Below are 17,790 nucleotides of genomic sequence, written 5' to 3' on the forward strand. Positions count from 1 at the left end.
TACCCCTTAAGAAGCAGGTGTGGGAAAACACACACCACAGTGTCCTGTTCATGGAGAACGGGGTCCACCCTGCTGGCTGCTTCAGAAGATGCAGAATGAGTGCCTCGGAGTCACACATCCTCTTTAAAATTCCACTTAGAAACACACGTCAAACAAGCTATGTAGTGAGAACCACCCACCCAAATCAGACAAATAAACAGGTATTACTACTTCATTTAGGAATTGGAGAGTAAAGCAAAAAAGCCAAATTATGCTTCCTCATGGCCTCCCCTCAAGGAGTGATGCACCCAGAGCATAAATGTGGCCATAAAGGTCATGTGTGCACGTGTGTGTGCATGTGTGCACGTGTGTGTGCATGTGTGTATACATGTCGGTGTGTGCACACATGTGTGTGCATGTGTATGTGTGTATGTGCATGTGTGTCTGTGTGCGTGTGGTGTGTGCACTGTATGTATTGCACACATGCGTGTGTGTACACATGTCTGCATGTGTGTTGTGCATGCATGTGCACGTGTAACTACTGTCGTGTGCGCACATGTGTCTGCATGTGTGCACACTGTGTGTGTGCATGTGTATATGTGTCCGTGTGTGTGTGAAAGAGAAAATTAGTCCAAAACTTATTTACAAGGAGAAAACTGTACAAGAGTGGTCATATGTGTGCACATGTGTGTGTACATGTGCCTGCGCCCACATGTGTGTATGTGTGCGTGCACATGCCTGCGCGTGTTGTGTATGTGTGTGCACGTGTAAGTATGTGTCCTGTGTGCTGCATGTTGTGTGTGCACATGTGTCTGCATGTGTGTGCACATGTATGTACTGTGTCCGTGTGCATGTGTCCATGTGCGTGTGAGAGAGAGAGAGAGAGAATTAGTCCAAAACTTATTTACAAGGAGAAAACTGTACGACAAGAGTGGTCAGCACAACAATCCTGGGCGTGGAAAAGGCCACGTGGCTGCCTGCCTCAGCCTAGCAGAGCAGGCCAGAGCCCAGCGGCCTGCGGGAGGAGGACCAGGAAAGAGCCAACCTGCTCCATCAGAGAGCCTGAAAGGCTCAGGAAGCGAAGGTGCCAGGTGCCTCCAGAGGTGGGTGCAGGGGATGGGTTGGAAGTCTCCGTAAGGAGGTCCCGCCTCCAGACCCTGCAGCCAGCCCGCCGACACCCCTGATCCCAGCAGGAAACAACAGGTTTTCAAGCGGAAAGGCAGGAACAAAGAAGCTCTTGGCCTGGGGACACCACTGCGTGTGGGGGGAGGCTCTACTGAGTGACCGGCTTCCCAGACGGGGACATCCACACCCAGAACCACAGCAGCCAGGCTCCCCACACTCGCCTCCCCACCAAGCAGGAGAGGAGCCCGGAGACGTCTTCAGGCTCCCTCCGCGGAGCGGAGACCCCACCACCACCAGTCAGTGAGGCCGCCCCCCGCAAGCCCTCCCCACACTGGCCAAAGCCCACGCCCCAGAGGATGGACACTGACCATCAGGCACCTAGAGCAGCATCACAGCAGGAGCCAGGGACCAAAACAAACCTGCAGAAATTCACAGCAAAGCCGCAATGGAGAGCAGGGAACTCCCGAACAATGAATATTCTTACATGAGGAAGAGAAAGCACAGCTTTAAGAGCCAGACGTCACCAAGAAAGGAGGGCTCAGACAATAAGAACGCACTCAACCTCTACAGCTGACAGCAGCAAGAAAAATTCAAAAGGGCTAGAGGACAAAGCTGCGAGCCTCAAAACAGGCAATACCACAAAGACAAAGAAATGGAAGATGAGAGACAAAAAGGTAAGAAAACGTAAGCCAAGAAGTCCACATTTCAACTATTATTAGAAAAAGGAAGAAGGAAAGAGAAATCGTTGAAGAAACAAAACAAGAACATTTTCCTAAACACCAAGGGCAGGAATTTCCAGACTGGATAGGGCCACCAAACACCACCCTGGGCACAGCAGATTAAATTTCAGACCACTAGGAACTAAGAGTAGAGCCACGCCTTCAAAACTGACGAGAAAAGTTATTTCCAGTCTAGAATTCTACCCCAGCCAAATTCTCAATTAAGTATGAAGGTAAAAAATACTTTCTTAAAATCAAAACTGCAAAACCTACACACAGTTTTACCTCCTATGCACTCTTTCTCAGGTGCACCACCAAACCGAATGCAAACAAGCACAAGCCCAGAGGACAGACATGCGACTCCAAGGAACAGGTGTCGGGGCAAAGACGAGACCCTCAGGACCACATGAAGGGAGGTCCCGAGAGGGCAGCGTGAGCAACAAGCTGTCCAGAAGACCAGGACCTGTTCATTCAGGAGGGGCTTTCCCAACAGGGAAGGAGGGGCGAAGAGGCCACCTGCTGTGTCCAACCACATTAGGGGGACCCCACCGTCACGTCCGAAAGCTCAGGGCTGGAGAGCCCCAGGTGCAGTAAAAGGTCCGCAAAGCCAAAGGCAACTTACGAGCTGAAGCATTATTCTCAGCTAAGAATATTTTCAGATAGAAATTAAATGTTATACATTAATTAGATATAACATTGTAACATATCAGAGAAGGGGCAAAGGAAAGCTCGGGTAAGTTAAATCCTCAGCATCCACAGTAAGAAGTCAGCAAATAATGCCTAAATGGGAAGAAAAACACCCATGAATGGTATAAACATGCAATTTTTAAAAACCACATGTTTTAAAGTAAACATGAGAAGAACTGACTGTAAAGTGAAAATAACTGACTCTGAGGTTTAGGAATGGGGGAGGCGGGGTGAAGGTTAAGTATTTTATAATTAATTTCTTAAACTACATTCTTGACCTTATTTTTAAATGTTTTAAACATTTAATTAAGGACAAGAAAATAGCAAAAAAAAAATAGCAAAAAGACCTGTCCAATTACTTACTGTAACACCACCCCCTCCCCTGTCATACTAGGATCACCATCTTTGGTGATGAATGACCCCCCCAGCCCACCGGCCCTGACCTTGGCCCCTCAGATGACCCAGCCCCCACCAGAGCCACCTCTCCACAGACACACTCCCCATGCTCCTCTGCAGGCATCCCACCGGCCCCACCCTTCCAGCCGCCAGTCAGGTAAGCAAACTGCTCCCCAATGCCCTGTCCTGCCAGCAGGACTTAAGACCCACTCTCCCTCCCTCCCTCTCTCTCCCATGAGAGAGTCCTCACCACCTTTGAGCCTCCAGCTTCAATCTGCCACATAGACCTGGGCGCTGCCACCTCCTCTGCCCCCGTCACCGCAAAGCCCCGCAGAGCAGCTGAGATGCCCATTTCCCAACTCTTCTCTCTCAAACGTCACCCCACCCCGCTCACCCCGGCTCAGTCCGCTCCTGTGACCCTTGATCCCTGATCCCCTCACTGGCCCCAGCTCCCTGACTGCTAAGGGCTGCCACATCTGGCACTCCAGTCGCGCTCCTGGAGAGCTGGCCCCACTCTGCGGTTCGGAGAAAAGGCTTGGAGCCAGGCAGCCTGGGTCCGAATCAGCTCTACCACCTCAGAGGCAGTGGCCTTGGGCTCCTGTGCCTCAGTTTCCTCATCGGTACAACAGGGAGACGCACAGTACCCACCATAAGTGCTATCATGAAGACCAGACATGTGAGTGAAGGCAAAGCGCTTGTGAGAGCCACGCTCCCCTGGGCGAGCCTCCCAGGCTCACGGCCTCAAACACCACCTAGAAACAACGCAGCCGCACTCCTACTCCGAGCCCAGACCTAGTCTCGGAGCTCCAGCCTTGGCTACCGAACTGCATACTCAACATCTCTCCCCGAACCTACTGGCCACAAACAGGAACAGGATTTACCCTCCCAGCTTAGGCAACTAAAAACCTGGGCAAAATATATGGAACAACAGTTTTCAGACCCCGTGGAACAGACTGGAACAGTGACACTGAGAGACGGGAGACAAGCAGAGGAGCTCGCTGCCTGGGGAGGAGACCCAGAAGACCCAGAGGTGTCCCTGAAGTGGGGAGGAGGCTGGAACATGCAGGGCAGAGCGCGGGAGAGCAGCCTGCGGCCGAGAGTCAAGCCCAGGGGCTGCGAGCGCCTGGTTCTCTGACTACCACAGGAAGCTCCTGAGGCCACGGCAAGAGCCACCAGGAAGGAGCAGAGGGAAAGTGGTGGAAGCTGGCACAGGGCCAGCAAGCCAGAGCACAGAGACTCCCCAAACCTCAGGCCGCCGGGCAGCGTTCCATGGAGGGGCTCCAACCCTCGAGAGTGGGGCAGGACTCACCCCAGACTAGCACTGGTCCCTCCTTGTAAGAATAAAGCGATCTCCAAGTAGCTTAGCTTCATCCCAGAACACAGCTTGAGAGCAGTTAAAGAAACACACAAATACACAGGACCAACAAGGTGAAATTCACCATGTCTGGCATCCAATAAAAAACTACCAGGCATGGAAAGGAAAAGGAAAATGCAACCCACAATGAGTAGGGGAAATCAATCAACAGAAACCGACCCAGAAATGACACAGACGGTAGAATCAGGAGATAAGGACATTAAAACAGCCATCACGGGGGGGGGGGGGGGGGGGGCACGAGCAGAGCTCAGTGGTACAGCGTGTGCTCAGCACGCACAAGGTCCTGGGTTCAGTCCCCAGTACCTCCTCTAAAAATAAATAAACAAGTAAACCTAATTACCTCTCCCCCAAAAAATAACAAAATGAACACTCTTCTTAAAAAAACAGCCATTCTAACGATATCCCACACCACAGCTTGTGAAGGTACAGACTGCCACAAGCAGGTTAAGAGACACAAACAACGTTAAGACCCAAGCTGAGGTTCAAGACATGAGAAATACAATGTCCGAGATGAGAAACAAGCGAGGGAAATTAACAGCAGGTCGCACCTTGAAAATCAGTGCACCAGATGACACAGCACAGAAACTATTCAAAATGAAACAGAGGGAAAAGACTGAAAGAATGCGCAGAGCATCAGTGAAGGGGGCAGAAAAAATATTTGAAGAAATAGTGGCCAAATTTCTCCAATTTGATGAAAACTTTAAACCCACTGATCTCAGAAACTCAAATCCCAAGCACAAGAAACATGGAGAAACTTACAGGGCACTTCCTAAACAAGGCTGACCTCAGCCAGCGAAAGGAAGGGTACTAAAAGTAGCCAGAGGAGAAAAGGCACAGGCCGCACAGACAGACCGCGGCACTCGCAGCAGCAGCCATCCCCCTGGAAACCACGCGAGCCCAGAGAGCCCAATGCTCGTCTGGAGCCAAAAGGATCCAGGTGCCCACTCCACACCGTCTCCACCCTGTGCAGTGGCCAAGACACTCCCAGCACCTTGTCTCCTTCCTCAACCCTTGCCACGACCCCTCATTCTCAGTACAGAAACCACATGATCGTGTTAAAGGCAAAAATAATTCAGATCAGATCACTCCTGTGCTGAAAACCTCCAAGAATTCCTACAAGGCCTTGACCATCTGCCCGCCAGCCCCGCACCCCACACTCTGATTAGACAGCCCCTACCTGCTCGGGCAGGTAACACACTCACCTGAGGGCCTCCACTCCTCTACCTGAAGAACCCTTTCTCCAAAGTCCCCAGGGCTCACCTTCACTCTCTCTATAGTTCCTTAAAATACACCTCCCCCAGGTTACCGAACATGACCACCTTCTACAGACTGGAGACCCTCTCTGCTGCCCCCTGCTTTGTTTTTCTCCATGACATATAGAAGAGGGGGTGGATGAGTGGACGGAGACACACAGATATGTGTTTCTGTCACGTATTTTGTCTGCCTAGTCTCACAAGAATTTAAGTTTCTGAAAGTATAGGAATTTTGTCCATTTGGTTAAGCACTGAATCCCCAATGCATAGAACAATGTGCGGCACACAACGGGCACCCATCAGATTTCTCAAATGAATGAATGAACTGTACAATTACGTCAAAAAACAGAATCCAGAAAAATAAAGAAATAAATTTTGAAATGCACATCTTCAAAGTACCCTTCACTCTTGGGGTTGTATAAAACATGAAAAACTATGTTTTCTCGGCTTAAAAACTTGAAGAACAGATTTACATTAGATCTACAGCAAACACTACATGAGAGAGCGCATGCCAGACAAGCATAAGCACCAGCAGGGGAGCACCTCCTGCCCCCAGGGACCAGCTCTCCCAAAGGACAGCTGGAGGGCTGCAGCCGCAGGGGGCACAATCCCACAAAGACCAAGCCTCCGGGACTGAGCCGCTGAGCGGGCCCTCGGCCAGTCACCTCCCGCCCTCCACTTCCTCCACAGCCTCGGGGCGTGGGGGGCCTGGGAAAGCTGGGTGTGCTACTCTAAGCGGGGACCACTCAAACCGTGGTTAAGTAATACTGCAGGGAGAGTTTGAAGCAAAGAATTAAGTGAACACAAGCCACAAGCTAATTATAAGAAGTCACTGAGATCGTGAGGAATCTGTTCTGGGGAAGGAGGACTTGCTGACGACAACTCACGGGTAGACAGAAGCTTCCACCACATGCCCTGGCGCAACTCTGCACGCGCTAAACCACACGGGACTCTGGTTCTCACAGGCGTGGTGAGTTTCAAAAGAAGGTTCCAAACTGGACCAAAAAGAAAGCTACCGAACTGTAATTTTCAACAGCAACAAATGCAACCCAGAAGTATCACCAGATACTCATTTTCTTGCTCTATTTTATCTGCCGGCTGTTTAGAAGACTATTCAACATCCACATAGCGCCCTCTATCAGTGCTACTTAAGCTGCAACTGAAGCACGCAACTGCCCTCTCAACCTCACCGGGGAAGGGAGGCTGGCCACAGAAAAGGCGAAACACGGCTCCCAACACAGCACCCCGCCCGAAGGAGCTCAGGGTGCACTAAGGATACGAAACGACTAACCCTCATGGCACCCTTCCGTTGCCATCAGAAGGGATTTCAAAGGTCAAAAAAAAAAAAACACCTTGCCATGAAACACAAAAACCAAGCAACTCAATTTGGAGTCTGGTCTCCCCACTTCTTTTTTAAAAGGGGAGGCAATTAGGTTTCTTTGTTAATTTATTTATTTAATTAATTTATTTTTTTGATGGAGGTACCTGGAATTGAACCTACACGCTCTACCACTGAGCTATGCCCTCCCTCGTTGGTCTCCCCACTTTTGAGCAATCCTGTAGACAGACGCCAAATCCTGGAGCATGTAGAAAGAACCGTGCACAGGAATTATCCTGAAGGAGAGGATGAAGACAAAACCAATCACCTCTCACTGGGTTTAAATTTCGGGCAAAAAGGAAGACTCTGGGCTCTACAGGGCCACAAGTTGCAAAACCAAGAAAGAAAAGGGAACAAAATCAGGATCTGACCGAAACCACTGGCCAGAAGTTTTTGTCCTAAAAGAACACATCCAGCAGAGTCAGCCACTCAACTCCCTGTCTCCCAAGGGAGTTACGTGGGGCCAGAGCCTAGCCAGGGAAGGGGGTCTTGGCCTCCCCACAAAGACCATCGTCTCTCTCTGGGGCACAGGGCAGATGCAGGCACCTCATGCCCTCCTCGAACCCGCGGGCCCACCCCACCTCCCAGCTGGCAGCTCCCTCAACAGCCTCCCACGCCCTCCTTGTCAGGGGACTGTGAGCCGAGCCTTGCTTCTCTCTGCCATCAGTGCTGAAGGGAGAAGCATGAGCAAAGGTAAGCAGCAGAGACTGTGTCTGAAGGGCAACACTTCCAGAGAGGTGGGAATTTGCCTCCCTTCCCGGCGTCCCCCCACTCCTGAACCCCTTCCCGGACCCATCTTCAGAGCATCACTTTAAAACCCGGCCACTCCTTCCTCACGTGCCATTTACTCTATGTATCTTGGCCACACCCGTACAACCCTCTCTGCAGCAGAGGACAAGAGCTAATCTTACCACACAGCTCGACGCCCACCTATCCAAGGGAATGCCCACCAGACTGTCCGCTCTGAAACTCTTCTCCCAATAAAACGACACACACTGCTTTTCATGACATTTCAGCTGTGTCAACTTTCACACCAAAGTTGGGAAGATTCTGAAGAAGGCAAATGCCAAAACCTGTAAACATAGTTTTGTAATCTGACATCTTAAGACATCATGTGACCTGGTGAAAATTGTTCATTTCTGTTTTCTGGTATCATTTAATTTATTTTGTTAGACTCGGGGCAAAGTTATTTAACTTACGCCCCACTGCACCAGAACCTGACAAAAGCCATCAACTTTGACTCACAACGTGGTGTCCACATCAAACATCAGGCCAGAACCTGTGCTGACCAGAGTGGGGGCAGGATGGGAGGTGCCATTCCTCTGCGTCTTACGTTCATTTCATCACCCTGGACAAGGGTGGGGAGTGGGGACCAGACACACTAAAGGAAACAGAGTGCTCGACAAGGCCGGAGCAAACATGAAGTGTTCCAGCAGCAGGCTCAGAACTACCTCTCAAGACTCCCAAGCACCTGTGTCCCTCTAATGTTCCCTCTGCCCCCCAAACTGGGGGGCTCCCTCAGGGCAAGGACCCACCTCACCCACCCTGCCGTCCTCCTATTCCCCACGCTCTGCGTGCAGGAGTTCCGACACAGGAGGTGCTCAGTGAAGACCAGGGCACTGGCAGAACTCATCTCCCCGTGTGTCCACCAGCAGATCGGGGTCAGGACCGCGGGCTACATTTCTCTGAATCCCACACAGTATTTCGCACAAGAGGCCCAGATGCCATCCCTTATCCAAAACCTCAGGCCCAACTGGTCCAAGAACTCAGAACTGCTCGGCCTATGGGAGGAAGCACAGCACACGGCCGTGGACCCCGGGCCCCGCCACAGCCTCCTGAAGCCCACACTCTCAGGCAGGGGACCACACACAGCTTCCTTGCAGCGCAGTGCCAAACAAGTTGACCACAGACCTGCAAAAAGACTTTCAATTACGGAGCCTTATAAGTTTGGAGATTTGAGCTAAGGCAGGACGGCCTCACACCCAAGAACCTGCAGGTGACACTGGAGGAATGCAGAGCCCACTCTCCATCCAGCAACACAAGTGCCTTTTCCTATCGCCTCCTGAGTCCTACGCTCATGCCGGACTCTCTCTGATCTTTGTAAAGCCAAGAAATGCCATTTAATCCCACAAAGACAGCGTTTTCAATAATTCCACAGCGACAGAATCCTGACACATGCTGATGCCAGAAACAGCAGTGACAATCACTGTGAGAGGAAAGAGAAGCAACACTAAGTACCTGGCCTGAGAACACGCTTATCACCAGGGCACTTCAACATCTCGTAGAAGAAACAGAGTGACCCCCGAGAGCAGCCAGAGGAAGACACAGGGAAGAACACACAGCTATTTCCCAGAAGCAGCAACCACCAACCTCGGCAGAAAATTCAGCCAGGCCAAAGACTTCCTTCCTCCTCCAGCTTGGTGGTCTGTCCCTCGCCTCAGCCTCAGCACACACTTCCTAATCAGTTTCTAAGGAATACAAACTACGCGTAAGAGTGCAAGAGAAAATATGCAAGAACAGCACTTACTTTTCAAAAGGCCAGCATTTTTTAAATGGACAGTCAAGACTAAGATGAACCTCAAGTTGTTTAAAAAACTTTTAAAGTTAAAAGCAGACTGACAAACTCGGATTCCAACCTTTATTACTGCGCAGGAAAATCAAGTGCCAACTTTGTGTTTCATTTTCACACTGAAGTTCAAGCTGAATTTAAAATTTTATGTTCAGTTTCTCCGTGTCCAATTTATGACTCATAACAAATGGAATCTGACAAACAAGTAAAATGTTTTAAACTTTAGTCATTCTAAAACCTAACACAAAGGCGTGCCGAATTTCAACAGTTAACAGAAGCGGAGGGGACCAAGTTGGGTGACGACCACAAGCAGCAGAGCACTGAGGGGGACCCTGCTCGTTTATCATTGTGCCTGCAGCAAAATTGCGTGCTTTCTCCAAGAACATGGGAAATTCGTTTTTTGCCAAATGGCTAATTACATCTCTCCACTTGATTCCCTTCATTTGAGTGAGTGCCTGAGGGATTAAATAAAATGCCTCCAAGCACGATGGAAGTGTCTTAACCCATCTGTGCAGCCCCCGCTGCCACGTGCACAGAGGAATAAATGGCAACTTCCTGCCCACTGGCAGCGTGACCGGTCCCACAAGAATAAAGACCTATCACTTCTCCCCTTCAGTGCAGCCTGACGGTTCTGCAGTCAACTCTGAGTCTGACGTTCTCAACAACAGTCTAGTATTGACGTGTCAATGGCAGAGCGTCAAGCCCCTCCACTGATATTACCACGTGTGTAAAAGCAAACAAGAGTGCCAAACAACTGAATAAATAGCCAGTGATTATTATTTCCCCAATTTCAGCAGTTCTTTCATTTTCTTTGACTCAACTGCTTGAATATTTTAATGTCAGTCAATGCAAGAGCCTAGATGGACCTCCAGCAAGTGTGCTGAGTAAAAAAAGCCAATCTCAGCAGGTCACATACCGCACAATTTCATTCACACAACATCGTCAAGAGGTTATGCAGAGATGGAGGACAGATTAGTGGCTGAGGCACATGGTGGGGGGAGGAGGGGAGGGCAATAAAGTGCAGCACAAGAAGGCCTTGTGATGGTGGAATAATTCTGTATCCTGACTCAGGATGGGGGTTACGTGATGCTGTATGTGACCCGAGTACACAAACCTACACACACACACCAGACACCAGTGTACATAAAACTGGAGAAAGGTGACCACGCCTGGCATACTGCACCAGTGTCAGTTTCCTAGCATTGGAATGTCCTGCTTGCCCACCTTTGAGGAGGCAGGTAAGGAACGCTGGGATCTCCAATCCATTTCTTCGCAAATTCCTATAAATCTAAATTTATTTCAAAATGAAGAATTATTTTAAAACTGGGACTAAATAAAATTGAAAAAGAGCACAAGAAACAGTTAATGAAGTCCCACACACTGAACTCATATCAGCCAAATTCGGGGCCCCCAGGCTGAGATCAAGCAAAAAGGATCAAGCTAATCTTCCGAGGCTCTGCACTGCTTCAGTACCCGGGCCCCAGCAGCCGCACGGGCCCCTGTGGCACACGGGCCCCTGTGGCACACGGAGCAGGAGCACAAGGCCCTCTGGAACCCGGGCACACACTCGGTGCCAGTGCCAGCGCTGAGGGGTCAGGTCCCCAGTCAAGACCCTGACGGGAAGGGCAGAGAGCAGCAGAGCTCAGGCACGGAGGGGGCTGCAGGGACTGCAGCGCAGAAAGGCATGGGGCCGACCAGACTCCAGTGACACGTCAGCTCAAAGCCCACCCCTCTGTCAGGTGACAAGACTGAGGCTTGGGGCCGTGGTTTCCAGTCGGTCACGGGGCCGGTGAGAGGCAGAGGGTCCGAGCCCCTGCGGCCAGCTTGGTGCCCTCTCCCCACACAGTCCAGCTACATTGACCACCATCACAACAGGAGCACAGCCAGCACACAAAATCAGAGGCGGGCAGGGGTTGGGGAAGCAAGGGCCCCTCCCTGCCGCCAGGGGTCAAGCTCAGACCAGCTCTGACCTGGGTTTGCCTTCCAAGCTCACATCCAGCCACCAGCCCACAGCAGGGTAAGAATGTGACGGTGGCGCCCGCCGCCCCGCACACACCAAGGCCCTGTAGCAGGCGGCCCCAGCAGCCTCTCCAGGTGAGGTCTCTAGCAGGGGAGGGGTGACACGGCAGGCGTGGCCCCCACCGCGGACAGCTCCCGGCGCACAAACTGCCGACCCAGCTCTGAAGGAAGGGGCTCACAGGACGGCAAGGTGGGAAAGCTGTTTCTGAGAAGGGGCCATGCTAAATATTGACGTGCCCTCTCCCCGTCCCCCCTGCAATGCCCCCCCCCGCCCCAAGGATTAGGCAAATCTTCCTTCAGGGAAGAAATTGTCTCATTCACTGATCTACACCAGTAGCTCTCAAAGGGGGAGGGGGAGGTAACTTTGCCCTGCAGGGCAGCGGCTGGAAACATTTTTGGTTGTCACAGCTGAAGCATTCAGAAGCCAGAGGGAGGCCAGGGAAGCTAAGAAGCACAGGACAGCTCCACACAACATGTGACTGGCGCCTAATGTCACAGTGCAGGGGTGGAGAAAGCCTGTCTGCACAGTCAGTCAACAAGCCAGGGCCTAGCTATGTGGCAGACCCAGCACAGAACACGCGTCCAGCACGCAGGTGACCAGTCGTCAGAGAAAATGGATTTCAATCTCAGTGAGCTACCAAAACGGAAGGACAGACGTCACAGCTAGTGTAAGGCTGCTAAGCCTCAGCCCAGGGGTGCCCTGAATTGGCAGCACACACACACACTCATCTCTACAAGATGCGTTATAATCATGAAGGTTACTGTCTTGGAAATTACATTACACAGCAAAGGAAGAGAAAAACGAGGCTACTGCCCTACTTGCAGAAGCACAGACCTCAGGCAGTGCTTCCACACCAATTTCTTGCTGAGGAAGGGAAGGGACCCAAGCTCCCTTCCACAGTCTGTGTCCTCCACAGCCGTGTGAGGAGCTGAGGAGGTCACGGGAGGGTTCAGCACAAGTAGCATTTACCAGGAGGTGAAGTTACAATCATCCTTCCAAAACACGCAGCAAACCCCCAGTCAAATACCTGGTGGATAACAAAAAATGAAATCGACCAACAAACCAGCTTTGTGTTTATTTTTTGTAACTAAATAAAGAGAACGTTCCTTGACAACCAACGGGAGTTTCTGCACACCAAAGCCAAATCTACTGGTGGACCCATGCACCCACTGGCCTCCCAGCCCGTTTCACCTTTTGGTGTGGATTTTTCCACTCTGAGAGGACATGTGTCCCTAAGAACGCTGTCCCTGATCAGACAGCAGGTAGAGCAGCTCCCCCACAGCCATCCCACCCACACCCCACTGCCTGTCCAGATTCCCTGAGGAAGGAGTCATTTTAACCAGGGCCTAATAACCCGCCAGAACCTGGGTCAGAGCTGCTTTCACAGCAAGACACGGGTGCTGCTATTTCCACTCCCAGTGAAAATCCACGCTATTTTGGAAAATGCTGGGTTAAATGCACCATTACTAGAAAGACGGGCAGACTGCTCAAGATGACATCATGTTGGGGAGGGGCGTCTTCGCCAGACACCCCTCAGCGATGCCACAGCCCCCACGCAGGTGGAGGATGCGCCTCGCACACCCCACACCCCGGACCCCTGTCCACACTGCCAGGACCTCAGCTGGCTCCCCAGTGGCCTCTCGCCCACCCGCCAGGTCCGTGCCCGGGACCCCAATCCCGAACACCCCTGCCCGCTAAGTCCGCGTCCGGGACTCCAGCCCCGCGCTCCAGCACCCCAGCGCGTCAGATTCGCGCCCGGGACCCCAGCCCCGCGCTCCCGGACCCCTGCCCGCCAGGTCCGCGCCCGGGACCCCAGTCCCGCGCCGCCGGGCCCCTGCCCGCCAGGTCAGCGCCGGGGGCCCCTGCCCGCCAGGTCAGCGCCGGGGACCCCAGCCCCGCGCCGCCGGGCCCCCGCCCGCCAGGTCCGCGCCCGGGACCCCAGCCCCGCGCCGCCGGGCCCCCGCCCGCCAGGTCCGCGCCCGGGAACCCAGCTCCCAAAGGCCCCCGCCCGCCTGCCAGCCCCCACGCCGGCCTGCGCCCCCTCACCCCGCCCCCGCCCCGCGCAGGCCGGGTCCGCGCCCGGCCACTCACAGTTGCGGATGTCTGAGATGAAGACCGCCAGGCCCCGCATCCCGTCCCCCTTCGACACGGCCGGCATCTTCGGGCCCGGGGAGCGGCCTGGGCTGGCGGGCCCAGGGGAGGAGTGGGCAGCGGGCAGCGGGCAGCGGGAGCGGGGAGGAGCCGCCTCAGCCCAGCCGCCTCAGGCTCCAGCGCCGCTTCGGGGCCGCCGCCTCCGCGTGCGCGCACGCACGCACGCTCGCAGCAGCACGCACGCGCACGCTCCGCTCGCTCGCGGGGCGCGGGGACGAGCACGGCGGCGGCGGGCGCGCAAAAGCTGCGGGTTTGCGTCCCCTGGTCCTCCAGCGCGTGACGGCGCCCCAGGCTGACCCCACCTACCACCCGAGACCCCTCACCACCCTTGCCGGCACCGGAGACCCCCACCGCCCTGCCCAGCCCGGGCCCTGAGGCAGCTTGCTGCCGGCCTTGGGGGACCAGTCTCTACCCGGAGCTCCGAGGGCCTGCTGCGCATCGCCAAGGCTGTCCAGAGCCAGTTCCTTCCTTCAGGAAGGAGGAGACTGAGGCCCGAAAACTGCGCACCCCCACCCCGACAGCACCAGCTGACCAGGGCCCAATCTTGAATCGACTCCTCAATGACCACCGTTGCCACCACCCGATTCTGCAGCCTGGGGCCTTGGTGGGCACAGACCACCGGGGAGTTTGGAGAGCTGGTGGCCCTACTGGGCTCTCCTTTATGAAGAGGGATGGCTCTAAAGAGGACCCTTCCTCATCTGAGGTTACCTGGCCCTGTACCTGGAACTGGCCCAGACCCGGCTGGGTGAGATTAGGAGGGGCTTCTCGGAGGAGGGACTTGGAGATGCGCAGGCATCCCACCTCCTCTCAGTGCTGACTCTGGGCTTCCCAAGCGTCCTCAGATTCCCGCAGGTGTGTGTTGGGGGCAGTCCCAGAGCCTGATGAGACACACAGGTGGCTGTGCGAAAGACCCTGGCCTTCTGCGGTGCCTTCACAGGCCCTTCGGATCACTTAGTCACCAGGCTTCTGGCCTGAGTCGATACAGCCCTCCCTGAACACAATCATTCCTCAGCAAGCGACCGGCCACTTTGCCATGTGCAGGGCTTTCTTGGGTTGCGTGAACTGGACATGTGTCCCGTTCTGGCCATCGGTGGTCACAGCACTGTTCCCAGCCTCTCTTCCTTCCGTGGCCAGTGGGAGGGCAGGGCCCCCACCCTTGCATTCTGAAGGGAGCCCAGGGTTGATGGCACAGCCACGGTGCCGCGGGCCTGCAGTGCTAACAGGCGGTGTCTTGGCTCCTACCTGGGCCTTTCCACTTCGTGAGTGACCCAGTTCCCTTCCCTAATCTCTGGAGTTGCAGACAACAACCCTTCCAGAAAATCGGGGTTAACAGCCTGGTCCAAGCATAGCTAGAGGAACCAAGCAGCCAAGCGTGTTCAGCCGAGCAGTCCTTGGCCCCCAGTGGCTACCTGTACTCTGCAGGAATAACGTGCTTGGCCAGGCTCTGGGGACTGAACCCATCCCCTGGCATGGGAAGTGTACAGAGCACAAGGAACTGGAGAAGTCTGTGGTGGGTGGGGGGATCCAAGGAAGCTTGACCACCTGTAGAAGATCAGCGATGAGCTCAAGCCCCGAGCTGCTCGTGGACGTTAGGGCAGCAGGACCCGCCTGTGACCAGCTCTCACTCTCACTGCCCTAAAACTGAGTCCAAAACCGTACACAGCTGGATACGGATTGTTTCAAAAGAGACACAGAAGGTGAGTCTGTGGCCTCCCCAGCTGCGTTCAGGGACAGCTGGAGCACTGGTGCGGCCCAAAGAAGGGGAGCCGGGGGATGGGGCAGCCGAGGGGACCCCAATTCTACTTTCCAAGCGCCCCCACTGCTCTCCATGGCCCCTTTCCCCTCATTGGACAAAGTTGTCCCCACACTGGAAGACCCTGTAATGACATCCCCTGAAAGAGTTACTTTGTAAGAGAGAAGTCAGTTCCCCTCAAAGCCCCCCGGCCAGGCCCCATCCTGAGACCTGGGAGAAGCAGGTCCCAAGGCAAAAGTCACAGCCAGATGCGGAAGGCTTCGCTACCAGGAGAACTGCAGGAGGCTGAGTCTGTGTCGGCAGAACTCTGCAGAGTGTGTATGGGATGGATTCAGAGAGCAGGCATGGCTAGCAGACCTGGCCTGTGGGGCACCCAGTGATCTGGCTCAGCTGAGTCTGCCTGGCCAGCTGACCACCTGGAGGCTGGACTCGGTGGCCCGTGTTAAAACAGGGTTGAGAGGCCATAAACTCCTGTATATAATGTAGGGAAAGGAATTCAGAGGTTTATTCCAGTTCTGAAAGTCTTTGATCAAGGTGTCAGCAGCACTGGTCCTTCTGAGACTGTGACAGGATCTAGCCCAGACCTCTGTCCTCAGCTTATAGATGGCCGTCTTCACCCCGTGTCTCTTCACGCCGTATTCCCTCTCTGCATGTCTCGCTCCCAGTTCAAATGCCCCCCTTTTACAAAGGCACTAGCTGTCTTGGATTGGAGGCCCGCCTCACCCCAGTGTGAAGTCATCTTAGTTAATTACACCTCAAGGACCCATATGAGGGTCCCATTCTGAGGCACTGGGGCTGAGGACTTCAACATGTGAACTTTCAGGGTACATAGTTCAACCCAGAACAGACAGTGATGTGAGCACATTTGGGCACATGACTTTGAGTCCCTGCGCCGCAGTCTTTTCCTCATGCCGACTGGGAACACGGTTTTGTAGCTGGAGCTCTGCTTGGGGCTGTAGGGGTGAGAGCCACCCCCTCCACCACGCTAGCCCTCCAGCCGCCGTGTTTATGCCCGTGGTGGGGGCCCTGCTACACCCAGCCAAACCCAGACGCTCATGAATACCTGTTCCCATGCCCGAGGGTGCTGTGTCACTGGGGCTCCTGGGGTTCTGGGGGCCTGAGGCCCTGGGCCGTATCAGGATGTCCCCCTCATCCTGCCCTGTGGCTTGTCATCGAGACCGTTTCACAGCTATTCCCCTTGGGCTTGAAGGGACCACACAAGCACTGTCAATCATCAGTAAACGGTTGCAGGGGCAATGCAACCAGGGGAGGGGTGAAGGAGGTGGCCATGAAAATCCTGCCCCGCCAGGATGCTGCCAGATCAGTCACCCTGTTCACCCCCAGAGTAGGGACCCATGGCCTCCAGTCTCCCTAAGGTACCTGTTGAAAATACACCCCTTGACTTTAAAGGCCAGACCAGCCACACCGATAGCCAGCCAGCCGTCCATCCCCAAACGGCTTCCTGTTTTGGCATATTTTGTGGCAAGGGCGTCCAACTCAGGCCGACACTCACCCACTGCAGCTCCTTGCTCTAAAGGCCCAGCCAGGATGAGCTGATGGAAGACTGGCCTGAGAAGAGCAGCTTTAGGAAGGAAAACAGAAGTGAGCATGCCATCTCAGGCCTCGGGCACCGCTGTGGTTGTCTCGTGGGGCTGCTATGACAGATAACCACAAACTGATGCTTTAGGAAGAGCAGAAATGGATTCTCCACGATTGTAGAGGCCAGAAGTCCAAGGTCAAGGTGTGTGCAGGGGTGGTTCGCCCTGGAGGTTTTTAGCTGACTCCATTCCCCGCCTCTTCTGGTTTCTGGTAGCTGCCAGCAGCCTTGGCTGGGGGCCGTGTGACCCCTATCTCTGCCTCCCTCATCCTGTGGCCTCCTCCCCTGTGTCTGTGTCTCAAACCTTCCTCTCTCCTCTTGCAAGGATCCCAGAAACTGGGTTGAGGTCTCACCCTAAATCCAGGATGACCTCCTCCTGAGATCCTTAATCACATCTGCAGAGACTCTGTTTCCAAATAAGTTCACAGGTGCTGGACGTTGAGACATGGATAACCTTCTGGAGTCCGCCACTCAACTCGCCCCACCGCAGCCACCAAGAAATGCCGTTTCATTTGGCTTCAGTGACACACACCCCACCCCTCCTTGGTTACAGAGTATTTTAAAGTTGGCTGTGGGATAGTGAGAAACACAAAACCCATGACTGATACCACAGAACGCAACACCCTGTGCAGGGCCACCTGCCCGTCACCAAAGCCCACCTTGGCGCTCAGCGACTGCCCTGCCACTGCCTGGACAGTGATGTGCCAAAAAGCATGTGACGCCCCGGTCACAGCAGTCAGCCTGGCCCAGGCCAGACGGGCTCATGGGACCCCCACATGTGTGGAACA

At 54.0% G+C, this 17,790-nt stretch overlaps 1 protein-coding gene across 4 annotated transcripts in view; it reads right to left on the reverse strand.

Moving 5' to 3' along the window:
* Nucleotides 1-13,809, reverse strand: part of AP2A2 (adaptor related protein complex 2 subunit alpha 2) — a 61,171-nt gene extending 47,362 nt beyond the window's left edge. For 3 of the 4 annotated variants that reach the window (XR_012076880.1, XM_072970609.1, XM_072970608.1), the window contains exon 1: nt 13,593-13,809. Coding sequence is in view for 2 of the 4 variants with exons in the window: in XM_072970609.1 (XP_072826710.1) it covers nt 13,593-13,659 (67 nt within the window). In the remaining 2 variants the exon portion in view is untranslated. Of the gene's footprint in view, nt 1-9,282; nt 9,302-13,592 lie in introns of those variants that run through there. The other variant, XM_072970610.1, reaches the window with a different exon arrangement.
* Nucleotides 13,810-17,790: the final 3,981 nt, after the last annotated feature.

Source organism: Vicugna pacos, chromosome 10, assembly GCF_048564905.1.
Source record: "Vicugna pacos chromosome 10, VicPac4, whole genome shotgun sequence".
In the NCBI taxonomy this organism is placed as follows: domain Eukaryota; kingdom Metazoa; phylum Chordata; class Mammalia; order Artiodactyla; family Camelidae; genus Vicugna; species Vicugna pacos.